Source organism: Accipiter gentilis, chromosome 6 (assembly GCF_929443795.1).
Source record: "Accipiter gentilis chromosome 6, bAccGen1.1, whole genome shotgun sequence".
Taxonomy (NCBI): domain Eukaryota; kingdom Metazoa; phylum Chordata; class Aves; order Accipitriformes; family Accipitridae; genus Astur; species Astur gentilis.
The window spans coordinates 16,254,769-16,276,914 of record NC_064885.1 but is presented as its reverse complement, the minus strand read 5'-3'; the positions used below and the strand labels follow the sequence as shown (position 1 = coordinate 16,276,914).

The 22,146-nt window shown below is 43.6% G+C and overlaps 1 protein-coding gene across 4 annotated transcripts in view; it reads right to left on the bottom strand.

Annotated features, from left to right (window-relative positions):
• Positions 1-22,102, bottom strand: part of PPP2R3A (protein phosphatase 2 regulatory subunit B''alpha) — a 61,360-nt gene extending 39,258 nt beyond the window's left edge. Inside the window, exons 1-2 of one of the 4 annotated variants that reach the window (XM_049803275.1) lie at positions 22,080-22,102; positions 3,736-6,212 (exon numbers count right to left, since the gene is read on the bottom strand). In XM_049803275.1, the coding sequence (XP_049659232.1) occupies positions 3,736-5,700 (1,965 nt within the window). In that variant the 5' untranslated portion in view covers positions 5,701-6,212; positions 22,080-22,102. Of the gene's footprint in view, positions 1-3,735; positions 6,213-9,721; positions 9,975-18,934; positions 19,014-22,079 lie in introns of those variants that run through there. The other 3 variants (XM_049803274.1, XM_049803273.1, XM_049803276.1) reach the window with 3 other exon arrangements.
• Between the last annotated feature and the right edge of the window lie 44 nt (positions 22,103-22,146).

Sequence of the window (22,146 nt, the reverse complement as noted above, 5' to 3'; positions counted from 1 at the left end):
TACAGTTAATTGCCCCACGCAAGACCTTCATAAGAATATCATTAAATCTGCAAAATGAAGAAGTATACTGAATGATGAAGTAGCATTCTGAAGGGGCAGAATTATGAAGTTGCCAGGTCAACCTTAACTTTATATGACTGTAAAAGTCTTAATTCTACTTAGAGCCATCTTCGGGTCACCTGGTTAAGCATGCAACATAGGCATTTTGATACAAAAAAGCAAGATGTATGGCCTCAGGACAATGCTTTAGAGCACAGTGAGTTAGGAACACTTCTGAGAGTCCCAGCAATACCCACCCTATCAGTCATCCAGGCAAGGCAGCATTCGATAGACATACCTGGAGCCAGCCCAGAAAAAACATGTGGCACAGGGAATGGCCTCTGGATACTTGACTCAGGCCTCTACCATCTGATATAATGTGGTTAGACAAGGTGGTCTCAAACCATTTATCAGCCCTGCAAACTGTAAACCCTCTGCTCCGAGATCCACAGTCCCTGTCCAGAAATGGTTGTATCGCCCGTTGGACCTCAGTGTGAGCAATTCCACTTACTAAACAGGCAGAAAAAAAAACTAACTAAAATTTTTATCTTGTGTACAAGCATCATAATCAGTATAAAGAAAGATTCAGAACCATGCAATAGGAAGTAGAAGCATAGGGGAGAGAGAAATGGGAAGCAGGACTGCTCTTTCTGGCTCACTACACTATGAGTAATCCTTTTGAGAAGAGATACCCAACAGAGGAAGCACACAAAAAAAAAAAAAAAAAAAGAGGCCTCTTTTTGTATCAAACCCCAGTCCTGGTCTCTGCTCTCAAAATTTTTCACAAACTTTATCCAACAGCTCAAAACAAAACGCATGAGTAGGACTTGGAACGGAGCCCTGCACTACTCAGACTTGATTCTGAAAACAGAAGGACTGAGTTTCTTCCAGATTTTTCTAGGGTACTTTCACTAGAGTACCAAGTATTCTGCAAACATTAACTGAATATGAACACTCTGTCAAATCAGCCATCCTGTACAGGTGGTAGACCAAGGGCACAAAGATGTTAAGGTCAAATACAACCACCACTAACTTTTCCAACACTTCGCATTAGATGACATTTTACTCAAAAGGTAGCACCTTTTACCTTCCAAAAAAAAAACCCCAAACCCTGACACTCATCACTTCTGCAGATCAGGGCAGAGAATCCCAACAGCCCCATCTCCACCTTCTTCACTACTCACTGGTTCTAGTTTCTCCTATTTCCCTCACACCTACTAGTCCACCCACAACTCCTTATTGCCCTCCTATCTAGAGACAAAAATACAGATAAACAGTTGGGGTTTTTTTGCTAGCCTCCAACAGACAACTGAACTGTTTTCACTGAACTGTATTTCAAAAACAAATTAAAAAAATCAGCCTGAAAGACAGACACAGAGAACAGGAAATTTTAAAACAAATAGTTGGAGGTTTAGAGATAAGCAATGGAAAACAGGATCTCAGAACGGGAAATGTTGGACAGTCTAAAAGTATGCAACGCTTCCTGGCCTGCCTGAAAGAAGCATGATGCGCTCATTATGTGCTCTGTAAAATTGATGGACTTCCTTAGTATTCTTTTCCTAGTTTCTAAGTATTTGGGTTTTGAAAATGAAGAGGCAAGTAATTCTAGTGTTCTCTGTGGATAATCATAGTTGGTTTTATGATAAAGGGAAAGTCTGTTGCCCATACAAGTTAGCACAGATTTCAACACAGATAGGCCAACTAAGACAGCACACAGTCCGGTCTGAAGTGGTTCTCCCTTTTTCATTGCTTAGGATTTCAGGGATAATAAAACTGTCACAACCATCATAAATGAAAGCTACACTGTATTTTCACCATATTAGATCTCTGGGGTTTTTGTGCGTGTGCGCAACTATTTGATAACAGTTTTGTGAGCCTCGAGAAAATATAACAAATACTTTACGTACTCATTCAGGCACACATGTGCAATACTGAATCAGAATCTACACGGAACTCCAGCCAGATCCAGAGTTATCCAGGAATATGGACATAGACCTTAGATGCCATACCTAGAGAAGGCCTCGTGGCCTCATCTATACTATAAATGACAGCAAACCTCAGAGTAAGTGTAGAGCCAGCAGTTCAGATGACTTTTGCCCACTCTGCTAAGGGCTAACTCCCTCTGAAGGGTACCAGCTGCATCCACACTGCACAGTGCTCAGCCCAGGCCCCCTCCAGCTCCTCTGAGTCCCCAAGCCAGTTATTCTCTCTTGTGATCTTTGGTTCTAGGCACCTATGCAAAGCAAGGGTTGTGGTGCTACATGGAAGAGAAGAGCTCTTGCAGTACAGGCACATGTTAGATGTCCACAGAAGGCAGGCTGGGAGCAAACTAACACACAGGCTAGGTCGGTGATTAGTGAAACAGAAGTTGCTAAGGGACCAGACTGATAAGCTACTTGACAGTGTAAATGCATCCAATTTTCAAGTATTATAGAAAAACTGCCACAAAGTCAGCGTCAAACTTTATCAAACACATTTTTCTTTTAAGTTCACAAGTTAGAAAATTTTGTGAAGTAATATACAATGCAAGAATAGCTATTGTAAGAGATCACTTCAGAGTTTTTGGAGCTGCTTAATTCTATACTCCTTGAGGAAAGACTCTTTTTCCTTGCTGGAGATATCAGACAAGGTCATGCTCACCATTTTCTGTAAACAAAGATGCCCAGAGAAACATCAAAAATACTTGGGGAGCCTAGTCTAAAAAGATCTCAGCACTGTCATTTAGGGTCAGACACACCCCACCTAACCCCTTTCAGAATTGCACCAAATACCTGTACTTTCAGGAATGTGGAGTTTTGAAGACAGGCACATCATGCTCCAACTGGAAGAAGCTGTTAAAGTTCACTTACAACCTGAGCACTTTTAAAGTGCCTATGTGGAAGGCAGATTTTGGAAACTGAAGCCCTCTCTATACTTTCTGTGCACTCAGAGGTTTGGCACCAAGTTGTTTTTGAAAATTTGGTGCTTGTTATCAGATGAAAAGCACTGAGGGCTGGACAGACAGCCTTGGCTTCCCTCTAAAGCAGACTCTTATAAAGATCCTTCCTTTTTCCTGGGAAAACCTACTCCTCATTTGAGAGATTTATAAAGATCCTTCCTTTTTCCTGGGAAAACCTACTCCTCATTTGAGAGATACAAGCAATGCAGACTCCACAATGACTCTATGCACTGGGGACAGGGAAAAGAAAACTAAATCTTCCTAAATTCTGACCTTTGTGCCATGGAGAATCTCTCTCTTTAGGAACTAGTGATGAGGAGGACAACAAAGGCTGTTGGAGTCTGCTCAGAGATGGGAAAGGGAGAGCTGGAACATCCAGTTCTCACTGAACTGGTGAGAGGCAGTCCAATACCTGCTCCCAGGAATAAAGTAGTTAGCTGAAAAATTGTTTCTACCCTCAGTTATATAGGGCCCATTTAAACCACAAGCAAACAGCCTACAGGAGCACCAGCAGGAAAGGAACAAGCTCAAAGGTGTTACTGCATGTCAGGGCATATTTTCTTTGTTTAGGGGGTTTAGTTTCCTTTTGTTTGTTTGTATTTAAATAAATGCTACATTTCTGCCAGGTTGAGCATGTTATTCCACACTGCAGCATCCAAAGCACAATGAATCACTTAGCAGATGTAATCCCCCCCCTTCCCCTCCCTTTTCCTATGTTTGTTTTACCCATTATCCCATCAAAGTTTTGGTTCTCTTACTTTAATCACTTCTGGGGCCTGCTGAATTGAAGCTGGAACAGAGTCTCTGGAGGCAGCCCCAGCATAGCTTTTTTGCCCTGCAAGGAGGGACTGTGAAGGAGTTGTTAAAGTTTCCTGAAGAATCTGCATCACTTCCCTCTCTTTGGACAAGCTTCCCTTGCCTGTCTGGAATTCCACCAGTTCCTGGGCAAAGTCCTCAATGCTTTCCAGGATACGCAGCAAAAGGGCTTTGTCGTCCTCTTCCATTTTATGACCATTGGTTTCCATGATTTTTGACAAAGGGGAAGTGGGGTCAATGGGTTTACTTTTGGGTTCAAGAGCCAGAGGTAGTACCTGCCTACCCTGCCAGCCAAACACTTGCAAACAGGCAGGTTCACTCTCCTTTAGAGAGGGTTCCCTCAAAGTACTCTCCATTTTCTGTGAGAAGCACTCCAAGTCCAGCAGCAGTTTGTCTATCTCTTCCTTGTCTACCTTACTGCACATCTGTTCTCCTTTGGAGACATCAGCTTGGGATCCACACAATACAGATTCTGAAACTGGTTTTAAAGGAGTAATTTTCTCAGAAATATGGAAGAGCTCAACATCTCCCACTCTGGCACGTTCTGCTTTAGCAGTGGCAGTTAGATCTGAACAACCAGCTAGCTGGTAGCTGCGCTCTAAACTCTCCCAGCCCCCTTTCTGCTCTGCCTTCTTTATTTTCCCTAATATTCTTTCCCCATCAGACTCCTCCTCAATGTACAGAGCTTCAGTGGAAGATGTGCAGTCAGAAGGGCTTGTGGCTGGTAACTGAGGTAGAGCACAAGCATCTTTCACAGCTCTCGCACTGTTCTCCTGTGGGATGCTGTAAAGGGACTTTGAGGTAAAGTTCACAGTACTTGTTTGGATGGACTGAGAGGTGCTTGTCACCTCACACTGATCACCTGGTAGTCTGAGAGAAACTGTACTTGACGATGGCAACTGAATAATATCTTCATACCTAGGTGGCTGCTCATCTCCAAATACTGGGGGAAAGGGAGTTTGCTGCAAGCCATGAAAACAGTTAACTAATTCTGTCAAGTCACTAGCTTCCTTGTGTCCTGGTGGCTTGAGCTCAAAGGGTAGCTTTTTCAGGTATGAAGAAAATCTTGTCATCAGATTCATATATATCATTTCTGGATTAGCCAGGGGATCATTGGCATTCCCTCCACTAACACTGTCTGCAGACTTCTTTTTGATGCAATGTTTTATTATGTCTGTGCACTTTTTCAGATCCTCTGAACACTTGAGCAAAATGTCTAAGCACACCTTAATATCTCCACCAGAAGAACCATCTAGCTTGTGTTTTTCCAAAATCTGGGTAATGAAGTTTTCTTCAGAGAAGGAATGAGGGGAGAAGGAAACCATGGGATCCATGGTGACTTCTGGAGCATCACTGCTCTCCTGCCATTTCTCCACAGGTGAGGGACTCTGCAAAAAGCCACACGGAGGGCAGTTCTCATCATTGTTTAAGTGCCCATAAATGAAGTCAAAATCAAATGATCGTCTGCTGAATGATTCTGAACGAACTTTCCTTCCCTTTCTGTAGGCCACATGACTGGAAGAGTTTCTGAGCTTTTCAAAGGAGAATTCCTTTATTTTACCACTGGCAAGGTTTATTGCCTCACCAGTAATGTCTTTTAAACTGTTGGAAGCTTGCACTGAAGAGCCCTTTTTGATTCTTGGATTATTTGGGAGGATTTGCTGATAGTCCTCATTTCCAGGCAAGGTAAGTCCAATTTCAGGAACAGGAATTTTATGGTCTAGGTTGGCATCTTGGACACCAAGCTCTGCACAGACACTGTGGTGGGCAACTATGCATGTAACACCTTGCTTAAACACTTGGCAAGTCCCTGTGCAGTAATGCACAGCGTGCTGAAAGTGCTGGTCTATCACCACACTGCTGTAGCAGTTCACAGAAGTGACCATAAGCCTGTAGGTTGCTGCCATAGCACAGATCACGCTTGGAAGTGATGCTTCAAAATTCACCACGAACTTAACAGAAAAAAGTTCATGCCCCCACTTTTCACAGCTACACCAGATTTAATAAAAAAAAACATTCAAATGTCAGTTGAAAGCATTCAAACTACATGAGAAACTACTGCCTGGGAAAGCCCTAGTGAAGTCTGGAGTGGTATCAGCAGTACAGTTACAACAATCAGTGCAACATGCATATGGTTTGACTTAAGGCAACTTGATTCTTGTACTCCATGCAGAAAGCTTTGCTGATCAGAGATGCAGAACAAGCTGCTCCATTTCTAATGGTCCAGGTAGGTTCTCCAGCAGGTGTCATAAAATTCAGCCAGCTCTCAAGCAAAAGTGACAAGGCAATGATTTTTGTTTGATGCTGCTTCTCTCTTTTTGGGTGGGTCGGTAAAAGATAGATAATCAAGTAGCATGTACAGACAAAAAATCCACAGTATGTTTGTGCGATTCCCCTCTCACACTGATAAGGTAGGTCCCTGCAACAGGAAAAAAAGGTAAGAGTCATTGTAATTTCCATTTAATAGGCAGCCTTGTCTACTATCAAACATATGGCACCAGACCGTAACAACCAACACTCACGCTTGTACAGAGTAAGAGTAGGCTGATATTTTTCCTTCACTCAGATCTACCATATAAGAACACTGCTGAGGAGCTAGCCTATATTTATACACAGGCTGTCTGTATGTTGCCATTTTAACAGCTCTATTTTAACTACTCAATTATTTTTTTTTCAGACTTGCATTCCCCCCACCCCAAACTGAACAAAACATTACCTTTAATTCTAATGGAGCAAAGCATTTTGATCATGTTGTGGATTTCTGACTTTCATTTTCCAAGACTCTAAAGATAAGGCAAAGAGCAGTAGAGAAAAGCACTTTCAGGATTTCCAGGCTCTCTGGATTATAAAAAGCTGCCAACAGCCTGGAGCAAAGTAGATGAATGCCTGTAAGAATGCATGGCCTTTAGTAAAGGCCACATTGGCTTCCATTAGCCTTTCACCAAGGTCTCTGGGACCATGGCAAAATATTTTAAGGAGGAATAACTATTTTTCTTTCTCTTGCAACCCATAAATAGCAGCATATTTTATTAAATAAGTCCACTGGTGTAGACACCGAGAGCAGAAAGTAACATTTCTATAAGTGTTAAGCCTGTGAAAACTAGGAATTGAGTGTTTTACACTTAGCATAGCAATTTCCAGCTGTACTTTCTATCATCATGCCAGAATTGCACCAGAAAAAACCAAAAGCTTCTTAACTTTGTCATGAAAAGATACAAAATCCCAGATTAAGTGGTCTTCAAAATTCAGACATTGCTTCATCTTTCTTTAACAGTTCAATAATCAAATTAAAACACCCCAGTGAAATTCTGAGCACCCTCTATTCCTGTACAAACAGAAATCAATTTCATAAACCATGATTATATCACAGCTAGGTCACACTACAGCGTGGCTTTATTTTGTTGTTTTCAAAGGTAACTATCCAGCACTATGTGAAAGGCCAGACCTGCATCTGATGAAAGGACTGCCCTCCATGCATGTTACATGCCACCTATCTTAGCTCATAAGCCTGTACAAATGGATCACAAACGGAATTCGGTTCTGTTGTCATTGAGGACTGAGGATAGCACAAGACTGCTGAACATTCACATTTTACGTATTTTAAAGCCATAATTTGAAATTGAGAAGCACTGGTTTAAGAGTATTTGATGGAGTTTGTAGCGTGCCATGTCACCTCATTGCAATTAGGTAGAATTGCACGCTGTAAAGAAACCTTCCCAATTTGGATTATATAAAGCATTGAAATGATTGCATTCAAGATGAAGAACTAACTGCTCCAACTACCATGCTGGTATCTGTAACAGGCTGCCACCTGCCTATCAAACACCGCAGGCCAAGCTGCATGTTGTAACAGGGCCAGCTTCTCAGCACAGTTCTGTGCCTGTTCTGTACTGCTCCCCTCAACACCCACTGGCACTGCCCCAAAGCCCCACAGGCATGGGAGGGCCTTCCAGAGGGATGATCAGAGGTATGATGCGAGCCCCAGCCCCAGCAATGAGTCAGGGTGCTAGCGGATAAAGGGTGTAAACAGAATCGTTTTTAAAGCCCGGGGTGCTTATACCATCAGGCATAAACCTAGGTAATAAGTCTCCACACCCTCCAGTCACTGACTCTCAGGCTTCACTACCAGGTGTGCTAAATGCTCTACTGAATCAGAGCCACAGTTAAAAAAAAAAAAAAAGTACTACTGGCTCCCCAATGTCTTCATCTTCTAGGACTTAACGGGCTTTGTTCAGACAAGAAAACCCATGCTTCTATGCCTCCAAAAAGTATAATGATCCATAGACTCCCTGAGACTGCCTTCTAACACATCCAGGGTAAGAGGTCTGCTGCTTTTCCTTTTCTGAGGCTTCATCAACTACAAACAAGCTTTCTGGTGTTTCCTAAAATAAAAGTTATATAATATTTAGAGACAGTAGAGGTCTTCAGGACAGCAGATTTGATGAAGAATTAATACTGCTTCCAAAAAAACATGGGACTTTCTTTCTCAGAGCTTCTTCCTCCTTCTGTGTCATACACAGCAAGGAGAGACTAGTCATCTTTTTACCAGCAAAGAATAGTCTGGGTTTATACCTAATTTGGGAAATAATTACATCTTGATTAAGTTATTTCTTAATTAGAGAAATAATGTATTAGACTCACTGTCTCCTTCTCCTATATCACTCCAAGGGTAATTTCCTCCCCACACATGTACTCTTTCCACTGGGCCTAAGTCTGTTTCTCCAATCCTTTAAGCCACCTTCAAACAATGAAGCTTTTTGCCAATAACAACACTCTTCCCACCACCTCCACTTCATACTTCCCAAATAATTTTAGGTGCTTATGCCCTAAATGTTTGCTCAGCCAAAGAGCTGGCCCTTTCTGCTTTAGTATAAGGCAGGCCCTCCAGCCATGTTTGCTGCATTCTCTAATCCTTCCAATTGGTCTGTATTTCTCTGGCACTATAACGTATCAACATAGTACAGCCACAAACTTGTCAAGGCTAACACAAGACTGCTAACTCCTGCCTCTGTCATCAGCACTTTTTTCTTCTGTGTCAGGGAAGGAAGTAATCAAAGAATCAATATAAAAAACCTGACATCCTCTTTTCAACCAGATTAACTAATGTCTTCTCAGTGATTATTTACTACTTGCTTTATTATCACTGTCTGCAAAAACATGCTAAGGTTATTCAAGGTGCTGGAGTACTTGACTCTAGCTATGGAAGACCACCCCCCACCACCCCCCCCAAAAAAATAATTGTAAAGGCAGCACAAATGCTTACAGATGCAGAATAGAAACTATTTTTCTCATTTTTCCACTGACTTGACCAAGGTAGCACACACTCAGCTTGCAGCTTTATTTTACAGTGATGCATCAAACATGATCCAGCATGTAAATCTAGTCAAGACAAAACCTAGAAGTATTCCTGTTATCAGATCTAGGAACACGGTCTCAAGCTTAGCCTGAATGGGCTTTTGTTGTGACTTTCGGTTGGTAACTAAAACCTACTATTTATCAATAGCAATAACGGAAAGACTGAACGCGTTACGAAACATTCATACTTCATTCTTTTCAGCCTGCCATTTTTTTCCAGCTGTGACTCTAGAACAGCCCCCAGTTCAGATATACTGTAGAAAGATTCTGTAATTAGGACTGCTGCCACGAAACCAACTCCAACCCTCAGGATACAGGATTGGCTTCATAATATAAACTACGAATGAATAGGGCTTCTTGTGTGATTGCAGAATAATGCCTTAAGTCTTTCCGATCTGCAAGATGCCATGAATCACTTTCCAAAGGAAAAAATTATTGCAGATACTAATGATATAAAAGGTTATTCTATAAGACACACAAGAAATTCTATTCATGCAAAGATTATGCTGGAGTTAAATAACTAAACAATGACAATATGTTAGGGTGGGGACTGTCAGCCAGTGCTTGACTTACTTGCAAACTGAAGTCTAGAAAGCTATGGGACAGGCTTCTACTGCCTCTGGAAGTCTCAAATTTGGCAAAAATCTTCTTGAACCCCTATCTCCAGCACTAGCAAAAACATTATTAGTGATCAGAAGTTAGAAACCATCATAACATGCAGCATGGAGTAAACTAGCCCTTTCTGCACCAGCACACCGCATGGCTGTCACTATGCAACTGTGCTTGTTTCTAGTGGAAGAGGTGGTAGGATAAGCTCTCCAGTTTGGTATACCTGCAAAAGACAAACAGAAAGACAGACAGAAAACAGCTTTGCTATTTGGACAGTCATCAACAGTTTCAGAAGTATCATCCTAGCTATGTAATCAGGTATCAGGTCTTACCCTCTTAGAGGAGCTTCTGGTGCCAAGAAGTAGCATGTAACTGCATCCTCTTATTTAGAAATGCTTGACTTTAGTTTACAGCTTACTGAACAAAGCAGATTTGGGAGCAAACTATATTGATTATAGGAGACAAAAGCAGGCAAATCACAAAGTCATGTTTTCTTGCAAAGCACAACTTCCAGCCAATCTTTGGTACTTTGTCAAATAATAGCAGGGGTGGGGCAGGAGGGAAGAGTATTGATCTTCTACACACTACCTCTACCCACTACAGAATGGTAGCAGACCCTGAGATGTATCGTAACTTTTCTTACTGCCTGGCTCAAGTCAGAACATGGTAAACTTTAAGAGTCAAAAGCACACCACAAACACACACTCTGAGGATGGAGATCAGAATAGATGAAGTGACTCAGTTAAGAGAGCTGTTCTGCAGCTCGTGAAGGAGCTAACACTGAGCCACACTCCACAAAATCCAAAGAGTCTCTGATCACACAGCCAAGTGGTTGCTGCTTCAATGACCCAGTTAACTATTGCCAGAATCGATAGAGTTCACATGACCACTAGTAATGTTAGACAGCCTTCTATTCAGTCACTGAAAAAATCTTTGAAAATCTAGTACTAAAAACATCACCAGATGCTCATCTATGATAGAATCATATCAGCAGGAGCTGTGGTAAAAAATTTTTGTGGTAACAAATCCACTGCTGAATTCAGCAGAAGTGCTACAAAAAGCCATTTACATATGAACAGGAGACTAAAAAGAGTAATTTTTCCTTCTATACTGAAGAAGTTCAGAAGAAAAAAAACCTAACCAAGTTGCTCTTTTGTCCTGTATTTCTTGTATATTTACAGCTTATAACATTTTGATGTCCTTAATGGCAGCATGTATAGTTACCCAAAAGGACTTTTCTGTACTTAGGACTTAGAGGGGAACTACAGCTGTGATAACTCTCAGTCCTCATGACCAGAGGGAATTTGATACACAGGCATACATTTCAGCTATAGTAAAACAAACCACTTACAATTGCACCTATAAAGTTTTAGGATTACAGGTGCTTGTACCACTTACACTGGCAAGGCATCCACAGTTTAGTTTCCATATGTTTTAGCACCAAGCTATTTCATGCTTTAGAGACTGCAATGGACAGTGATGCCTACAAATCCTGACTTCCCTCAGAACCCAGGTCAGAGGATCTGACCTAGTCAAACCAGAGCACGTATCTTCATCTGCTCAAGTGCTTCAATATTTAATTAGATGCGCTATAGAAGAGGGGTCATGATTTTCAATTTGATTATGTTCAACATCAGGTTCCAGCAAACAGGTATCAAGCTTTCTTAAGCTAACTTAAAAACAGCTTTCAGGAAGATGCATTTCCCCACCTACAAGTACTGACACACTATAATCAAGCCACCTCTTTGCCTTTTCCAGCATTGCTAGGGAGAGTCTGGAAGACAGATGTCTTCAAAGTCATTGCTATAGTCCTTTCCTGAATTCTGTCTGTAATTTGTTATTACAAATATATATAAAAATAAATATATAAAATAAATTTCTATAAATATATAAAAGAGGTGGAATTCATCTAATTTAAGCTAGCCACCTAGAAATGAATTGTTAAGGTACTCTCTGCAGGCAATGCATAGAGGCAGGCACCTCAAAAAGAAAAATCACCCCACTGAGCTTAAAAAATAATCTAATTTTGAGATGACAAGCGACATTAAATGAAATCCATCCTTCAGGATTAAACAAGAACACAGGAACAACTGCATCTGTCTCCAACAGTGGCTATATGCCAATGCTCAAGGAATAGTATTAGAAAAAAAATAAATGATATTTCCTAGGAGTACTCTCCTGGCCTCCAACTGTTTTTAGCTCATGAGAACTGTAAAGCTGGATGTAGTTTCTGTGTACTTAGTAACCTCCAAAGGATTTCCCTCCCACGTGCTTGGGCATCCCCCAGATTCAACAGAAACTTTTTGCATCCAGAGCATCTTTCAACAAGACATTCTATCACCTACCACCCCTTTCAATTCTGTCACTCACCAGCTTCAACATATCAGGAACTTGTACTGAAACAGAGCACAAACACTAGACCTGTATGCACATTGTCCACAGCATTCCTGAATTTACAGAATTCCACTTCATTCCTCTGCCTTCTCTTTTCCAGGATTATTAGTCCTCACTTACTCAGTTCTTGTATAGAAGCCATTTTGCACCTTTGATCATTTCCAATGCCCCTCTCATAAGCTTTTATGGTTCAACTACCCACTTTATGATGCAGGAACCCAAACCATGTAAAATATCCAGAACAGATAAGAACCACATCCAGAAACAAATTTTTGAACTGCCTTTCAAAAATTAATATTATCACTGTATAATGCTTTCCCCTTCCAAGCCTCACTATTTTCAGATAATAGTCTTAAATGTCTGCTCTCATAACCACCTGGGTTAATTCATACATTCTGACCCTCTTGCTACCTATCTTCAAAAGGAAACAATACTATTGTCCTTTGTAAAATGTGCAGGGAGCTACTGATAGAACGCTCTATTCAAGACAAAGGTATTAGCTCTTAGAGACCAAAATTTTCATACAATCTCAGAGGAAAGGTTAGGAGATGGGCAACAACAACAATCCAAAGGTCTTGAACAGCTTGTCTGTGAGGAATGACTGCACAGGAGCAGGCATTTCAGACAGGAAGAGAGATGTCTTTGGAAGATTACTGTAATCTTCTACAAAATCATGAATAGCATGGAAAGGGTAGATAGGGTCTGACGGCTCACCTCCTCTTCCAACACATGAACCAAGTGCAATCAAGCAGTGCTACAGGAAGCAGGTTAAAACAAGCACACATGCAGCAAACCTGTGAAACATCTCACCAAAGGATGCCATGGACCCAGAAAGGTTACAGGGAATCAAAGGGTCATGTTTTAATACTTTCTCTGACAGAAGTTACCACCTTTTGCTTGGGCACCACTTGATGCCCTTTAATTCTTGCCATGTTCAGGTGACAAAATAAACAGGGAACTATTGTTTCATATTCCCATGGTTGCAGATTGCTATCATAATCCCTCTTCTTACCCATCCTACCTCCAATCGTGTATTTTCCAGGCTAAGCTCCAGTTTATTTGGTTACTCTTCTTACAAAAGCTGCTTCAGCCATGCTTTTCTGTGTTTTTCCCTAATCTTACAACTCTTTGGAGATGGGAGAATGTCTGCCCCTAAATTTGAGGGGGGCATGTTATTCATTACACGAACATACCATGGATTTATTTATACCATGGCATTGTTTTGCTCCCTCTCCTTTTCCTAGAGATCTCTGTCATTTCTATTTGCCCCCCCCCCCTTTTTTTTTTTGACTGCTGCTGAGAGAGTTTCACAGAGCTATCTGTATTACATAAAAGATCCCTTTCCTGAATGGCACAGATTCTTAACAGCTCATCACTGCATAGACAGTTATTTGTTTCTCCCTGTGCACATTATTTTATATCTACTAGTATCAAGAATCACTTGCCTACCACCAAGTACTGTGAGAACCTTCTGCAACTCCAGACACCTTTTGTTTCTGCTACCTTAATTTTGTGATTTTCAGCACATACTGTCACTTCATTATTCAGCCTCTCTTCCAGATCATTTATAACTACTTTGAGCAACACAAGCCTGAACACAGATCTCCCTGGGATTCCATTAATGATTACTGTTCCCTAGAAAAGCTGACAGTTCTTCTACACTTTAACCAGGTATTAATTACTGAAAAAGCTCCACTCCTACTCCACGGCAGTTAATTTCCTTCAAGAAGCATTAACAAAGAACTTTGTTAAACTCCCTCTGAAAACCCAGAAATAGCAGAATACTTGCTTGTTTGTCTCTTGTGCCTTCTTGTCCAATAGCTTTACACCATCTAATTTGAAGCTGGACTTCAGCATTCTTGCAGTGAACCATGAAGGTCACTGCAATGGGAGCACTTATCAAGGCAGGCTTCCAAGTAGACATGACCTTGAGAATCACTGACCATGACAGGATGATAAATACTGCTTTGCAGTCAGAATGGATTTGGAGAAGTAAATTTTTACATTAAGAAATCTATTTCAGTAGATTTACTCTAGAAAAAAAAATAAATACCCCAACACTAGCTGAAATACAACCTCTTCACATTTACAGCAGCAACATAAAGCAAGCCCAACACTCAAAGGGATTTAGGCTAGTATCAATAACAGTAGTCTACACTGTTTTTTAAAAAAATAAACTTGGCACTAGATCCTAAGCCATTTTTCTAAAATACTGACTTGCAGTTAGTGAATGCAGTATTATTCAGTGTAATTCCTTCAGGTTAAGTCACAGGGTTATCTACTATTCCAGTGCTGCTATACCCTTCACGAACACCAGCACACAGGGTCCTTCAACACAAGTATGCTAGAAACTCTGTTGTGGAAAACCAACATATGGGCCTTGTGGAGCTTGTCATTATGGGTATCAGTTGGGGAGGAGGATAGTTAACAATATCAAGAAAGATTTCACCTTTTTCAGCTTTTCTGAAAAAGCTTTTTTCAACTTTCCCTTTGCACTGAGACTTGGAACTAAAACTGACCAGACAGGAATTCATGTCCCATGAGATTGGTTTCCAGTTATACAGATAAGACTGCAAGAGACTAAAAGCTCACATAATTTTTCCACGTAACACCGATCTGTTAAGTATAAATAATTTGCCAATTAATTATTGTTCCAGCCCCATGTCTGCATAGAACTACCATTTAATCTTAGCTCATTTAGCAGGCCCCCAATACATTAACATATATGTTGAAGCTTAGCAAGGCATGGGTAAAAAAAAAATAAAAAAAAATAGGAAGCATAAGCCTAACTGAGCTTTGTCATGCTGACAGAAAATAAGGTGATCAACCAGAAAACACCGGAGGTGAACAAGTTTCAGAAGCACATAATTAGCAAGGCTCAGAGCAGATGTCAGAGAGCCAGCCTGATTAAGCAATATGTCTCTTAGCTGTTTATAACCTCATATGGAAAGAGATAATTTCATATTAGCAAGATACATTTATTTTCCCTGGAATCAGTTAATTTAGTATGAAGAGTATGCAACTACTTTACACAAATTAAAGTGGTTTTATTAAAGCGTTAAGGTAACAAAGGAAGAGTTGTATCCAAGATGGCATTCCCTTAGTCATTAACCTTTGTTGATATTGAGGTTACAATCCACAGATTCCCCAAATCAGTCCTAGAAACTTACTTGTAAATTAGGTAAAATTTCTCCTGTAGCAGACTAGCCATCTGCTCGTCATCTGCAGAGTAAAATAAATTTTTAATTTAATAACAACAGAAATTTTTTTTCATTCACTGTCCACCTATTCAGAGCTTACACATTTCTCATTGCCATCCTATCTGACTTCTTTGTGTCTTATCTGTGTCACACTGCTCTTTATTCACTTATTTTGGTAAAGTTCTATTTGTCCAAGGTGACAGTCCATTTCTCCAGGGTAGCCTCAGTTCCCAGCCCATACCTGGCCTCAGCTGGAGTACTATAGCTCTTCCATAGGTCAGCAATGAGAACAGTGAAATGCCAAGCTGGGGAGAAATGCTCTGCTTCTCTGCTGCATGCCCATCTCCTCCTCTGAGGCATAATCACAGGAGTAAAAAGCAAGCAGTCATTTCTACCAGTCATACCTTCCACAAGCCCATTCCTGCCAGCCTCCATCTCACACTCTGAAGAGGAGCAGCTGTTGAAATGTAACAAATTACGCCAAAAGGTGCAGCCTGTCCTAGCATTTAAGAAGTTTGGCACTGCTACAGCTTTTACTGCTTATGACTTTGATAAGCCACAGCAGAGGCACAGATCAGTGTAATCAAAGCAACACATAATTTAAGGGAGCATAACTTTTCTATCCCCTTTCCTGCAACAAGGAAAATTAAGGGCATTTTAGCCTGACCTCCCAGTAAGACAGAGGAATTAATTTCCCCTGTATCTTTACTAACTCAGGGAGCTTTACAAAACAAAAAAGGAACCTCCGTTAATTTCTCTCTTTTTCCCCTGTGTATTTAAACAGAAGCAGATTAAGAGACAAGTGATATGCACAAAAAACAGAAAACCAGTTAAGTGTAAAGATTCCCTTATTCTGAGTGAACAACAGTGTTCACATTCATTAATCTGAATATTCATTAAAATGAAGTAATTTTTAACAAGCTTGCTTGTTACATATGTGGCCTCAGGTATTTCTTCCTGCATCCTATTCATACACTATTCTGCAATCAGAATTATTAATTTCTCCATCATTAACTTTTTTCCAGTATTATCCTCATTTTACCCTGCCAGAATTGTGGCAAGCAAAATACATCAGTTTTTGGTGCTCAAGGGCTGATCTTCCTAAGTATGTGACATTACAGAGTGTTTTGTATGTTCGAAGTGCAGCACCTGCTCAGTTGCTACTGCCCTTACAGTTGTACATCAGAAATGCCACAAATCAGATCCAGAGACATAAGCAGCAGAGGAAATACAACAGTGAAGTCTGGTGGAAGAAGCTTGTCCCATAATGCACATGAAACCAGTTCTTTAAGACAGCACTTAACTACCTCAATTATGAATGAGAAAATTCCCTTCCTCCCACAGTTCTACTTTGCTGTCCAGTTTCTGCCAGAATTGGATCAGAGGTTCTAAGTTCTAATTTAGTCTTCAGAAAATTCAGTTCTGTCCAACAGGAGAAAACCTAGTCTTATGGGGAAGAACTGTATGCAAACATTTAAGTAAAAACACTATTGGAAAACATTTATACAAAGGTAGTGAAGCAAGACTGCACAGCAACCTCTGTACTGGACCAAGATATACCAAGTTCAGAGTTACTGTTTAAAGTCAGGTTTTCTGTGTAATTCAAGGGGGGGGAGGGGGGGAAGAAGCACCACAGGAAAGATTAAGAAAGGTCCTTACAAAAAAAAAAAAAAAAAGGGGGGGGGGGGGGGACGGGGGACGGGGACGGGCCGGGACGACACAACAGACACCACATTCCACTGTGCAGTATCATATTTACACCTCCAGGGCTACCAGCAGTGAATGTTAGACCACAGGGCTCCACTACAGAGATTTCTCAACTGCCTGAGCCACAATATTTATCACCTGCATCACAGGCTGCAGCTGAAGCAAATGAAATAGATGCTTTACCAGTGAATCTCTGTAGTATTTGGCAGTGACACATCAGTCAACTTTAACTTGGGGCACTTTGCCCATAGCTACCTTTAACACTGCACCTCTGTGCAAATTACGAGTACAAAATAATATGACACATGACAGTGGTTGCAAAGGTCTAGGTAGTGGAAACTGGCTATGTGCCATCAGGGGACTTCAACTTTATTTTATATGAAGTCAAACATAAAGCAGTCTCAACTGATACATAATGTTACCATTTCCAGATATACATAAATACTGAAAAAAACCCCAAAACACCACCACTGTCTCTTGCTTCACCTTCTCAGAATCCAGCAGCCATTGAATACATAATTTTACAAAACAGAAGTCTAGTAGTACCGACAATTTCCTCAAAGTTCTCACAAAAATAACTTCCCCCTACACAACCTGTGAGAGCAGACCTACCTAGCTTGAGAGATTCACAAGAAATAATCAAGAGGATACAGCTAGCTATTTCAAGCAAATGCTTGGAAAACATATTTCCCGAAGCAGGCATCAGATCATATAAGATGAGGTAAAGCCATGAGACCACCACCAAGAAAAATGTACCCAGCCTTTCAGGCAGCACTTCAACAGCAAATAGCTTGAAGACTACTGGCCTCTTCTCTTGAATTCTTCTTCCCTTTGCACTTCTAGCCTGCCTTTACAAGCAAGATAGGGGCACACACCGCATGTCTTCCAGGACTTCCTTCTTTAGTGTGAAAAACAGAGGTAATAAAATTACTCCCGGCCTTAAAAATATTTACATTGCTTGAGACCAGTGCCTTCTGATGACCTTCAGAGAGAATTACTCCAGCAGGAACACGTCCTTCAGTAAATCATGGCATTATTTATTCCATCTCTGTTTTACAACTTCATGTCCAACTTATTCTTGGATTTGTCTGCCCATGAACCAAGGAGTCTTGTAGCCAAAGCTGTGCCCTTTCTAACTCATGAAGAAATACTGGGGGGGGGGATATAAAAATCCTACTTTCATGACCACATATTAACAGCTGCACTGGGACAAGTGGCAAGCATGCAGAAGAAACGAACAGCCTAGTTAGAGATGATCCTTCACCGGTGTTAACCTCCTGCTTTACAACAACTAACCGCTTCGGACCATCCTGAACTGGAAACTACACCCAGATCACCATGCTTAAAAGCCGCTATGCCTCTCAGCACTTTGTCAAAACTCTTTTGAGACAAATTATAGCCTCGGCCTCCACCACACCACGTCGTACTGGTTTTCACAACTTAAACGCGCGCGATGCGAGAAGTATTTCCTCCCTCTCCGCCCTGTGCGTTACCCGGTAACTCCATTCAGCCACTGCCTCCCACAACGGCGGCTCTGCCCGCCTGCCCCGCCACCCGCCCCGACACACCCCGACGCCACCGCCGCTCCCCGCCAGAGCCCATCGCGGGCCGCTAGGCCCGCAGTTCCCTCCCAGACCCTGGCAGCGCCGGCACCCCGATCCTCGAGGCACTCCGCGCCGGCGGCGGGACGGCTCACCACCGACAAACAAGGCGCGGGGGCCTGCCCGGCACCTGCCCCCACCGCAGGGCCCTGAGTCGGCGGCCGCTCGGCGGCGGCCCCTCCGCGTCGCCGCCCACCCCCGGCGGTCCTTGCCGCAGGCCCCTCATGGGGCGGTGCGGTGCCGTGTCGTGTCGTGTCGTGCCGCGCCGCACCTACCCGCCGGGGCAGCGCCCCGTCCCATGCCGGCGCCGCCGCTCCCGCCGCCGGGCGCGTTCTGCCGCCCGGCCCGGCCGGCCCCTTCCGCGCAGCGGGGGGACCCCGCCCCGGAGGCGCGGCGAGCGGGCGGGCGGCCCCGGGCGCGCAGGTCGAGGCCGGGCTGTGAGGGGGCGGCGGCAGAATGGCGCTGCCCACGCTGAGCAGAGAGAGGGAGAGGGAGAAAGAGAGGGAGAGGGAGAAGAAGGGGGGGGGAGAACGCCCCCCTCTGCGCGCGTGCATGCGCCGCCCCCCCCCTCCTCCTCCTCACAGCCGCCGCACCCGCTCCGCCCTGCGGGTCCCGCTGTGAGGAGCCGGCGGGGGCCCCTCGCCTCAGCGCCGCGTCCCTCACCACCGGCCGGCCCGGCCCTGCGGTTCAGCAGGACGCAGCGTCCCGGGCGGTGGTTTTTGTTTTCACTCAACTGCTCAGAGACATCCAGCAACGCGGTTGCTTCATCTCTTAGCTTCAGCGGGTTTTCAGGCCTCTTTGGCTGGAGGCCATTAGTCGTGCCTTCTAGCGAAACAGCGTGATGGGTGCCTCCGAGAAAAAGTGAAAATTAAGAGGGAAAAGAGCCAAAGCGCAACTGGAAGGGGAAGGTGACTCTCACACCTCAGTGGCTAGGCCCACAGCGGGCCGTGCCTGGACGGTGTGTTTTGCTGCACTACAGGTCCTGCCTTTATGTTGCAATTATCAGGCACAATACTGGGGGAGGAGGTGCCCAAAAGCACTAAAACATTGCTGCGGGTAAGCCTTGTGATGTTCAGGCCAACCTCATGGGGTCTTTCTCTAAGAGAGCTTTGAATTCCTCTTTGCTTGCAGCAGCCTCTTCAGTTACACACGTGCATACCAACCTGCTACCCCATGCTCTCTCATGGCTTACAGGGACATCCCAAAATTTGAGCTGGAACACACCAGACTTCTCTCCCTTTCCAGTTTATCTCCCTCCCCTTCATGAAGACATGCACTGTCTCCCTTGTACCTCCCTTCTCAGCCACACTACCCCCGCCTCAAAAGTCAGCTACAGATGCCTCCCTTTTGCTGTTCCTCTTCATTTAAGTATCTTCTAAACGTGCTAGAAATCCTTTAGTATCTTATAAAAGCAATAGAAAGCACTTGACAGGAAAGTCTCCCCCTCATTCTGTTCTCAGAGATGAGGGAAACAACCCTGTCATCCACAGCCTCTTAGGGTGCCTTTGGCCTTGGCCTCACGGTTCCTCCATCTGTTGCGAACGACACGATGTGCATTTAGTCACTTCAGAGAAGTGCAGGTCCGCTTTTGTAGGACTGGATGTCCAAACACAAGAGACATGCACAAGCACATCAGGGCAAGGGGCTGTGACTGCAAAGCCCAATCCATAGCCAAGCACTCGTTAGTCATGTGGTGGAAGAAAGCTGTGCTTCCGTCTCATGTTTTTTTAAACAGTCTTGAAGGATTGAACAAAATCACAATAACATAGTTAAGCATTAACTTGCTGCTACTTACCATGTAAACAGCACCATGACTGCCTCACTTTGTGGTCCGACTGCTATGGAAAGTTCAGAGCAATGTCACTCAGTGAACACCCAGAGTTAAATTAGGGATGTTGAGATGCATAGTGAATAGTGCACAAATACTAAAATGCTAGAATGTAAAAAAAACTTATAGACTTCACTGTGCACCAGTTCACTTGGCGTAAGTGGCACACGGAGTACGAGAAATGAGCCCAGGCTAACAAACCCAGGAATGACAATTACAGTATCAGCTTACCTTGACTGACTGGGGTTGAATCTGGGGAGGCAGGAGACGCATCTGCTGGTGGTCTCAGGAAGCCCCCTGAGACAGTGTATCTTGGGTAAGGTGGTATCTTCCAGGGACTTGTGGACCTTTTCTGTCTTTCACCTGCTTCCTTTCAGGAAGTCTGAGACGTGGCAAATGCGAGGGGCTGCTGTTCTTCCCCAGAGAAGCTGGAAAGCCTTCCCCAGCAATACGCTGGACTGACCGAGTTCTCACACTACGCCCTGGTTAAGTCTCAGCGAAGTTAGTGAGAAAGCTAAGTGCACCTAGGAACACTTTTGTGTGCGGTTTTACTCTGAAGACTTGTGGGGTTTGAAAGCTAGAGGAACTTTCCCCTTCACTTCAGCTGGGCTTGGGCGGGAGCCCCAAAGAACACACAGTAACCCAACATTGTGAAATTATGAAATGTATTAGAGAACACTCATACTTTCTTAGTATCAAAAGAGAGGCCATTATGTAATACTTGGTACCGTAGGGGAACAGGAATGTCTGCTTGGTTCTATGATTACAGGGTAAGTAGTACGAAGTTAATGCTTAACTATGCTCTTGCAGTTTTGTTCAATCCCTCAAGACTGTTAAAAATAAACCCAAAGAGTGGAAAAAGTCTGGAGCGGTTTTATTACATGACACAGAAGTACCACCCTGTGATCCAATTCACTGCCCTTCAAAATGAGGAAACGGGTGCTCTCCAAAAGAGGGAGCCCGACAGACTGTAAGCAAAAGGAGAGATGCTGGGTTTCTCACCCTGCCTCATACGCCATGGCCCTGGTAAAGTCACTGACCATTCCTGTCCTTGAGTGTTAGGAACTTGCAAGAAGCCAGCGCTTTACTATGCTAAAAATATGCTTGCCCGATGCTGGACTGGCAGAACACAAGAACTGCAGGGATGGTATGTCCTTTGCAAACCCAAAACTGGTCTCTTATTGGCACAAATGTCAGGCAAAAGCGTGCACAGCCAGTGCTCCACCACCACTTTGCTGCCATGTCGGCGAGAAACAAGGAAAGCTTTTGCCGCTTCCCTGCGAGGCTGGCAAAGGAGGCGTGGGCCATACTCTGCGGGCTCTGGCTGCGGGCAGAAGTGCGCGGTGGTTTCTGTAGCGCGGAGGGGGGGGGGGGGGGGGAGCTGAGCAGCGTCAAACAGCTTGCGTACCCTCTGCAAGGGCCTCCCGCCCCACTGCGAAAGGCACCACAAGTTCGTGAAACTCCGCTCTGTGTGCGCGACACGGGCCTTTTTGATTTATTACGGACGGCTGTGCTAACCGCCGTGACAGTTTTCCTCCCCAGAGCAAAGCGGAGCCGTTGCGCAGGTCCCGCCTGCCGCTGCCGCGACTCACCCCCACGGGTGCTGAGGAGAGAGGCGTAGAGCGCGGCAGCCCCCCCTCGGGCCGAGCTGACCGCGGT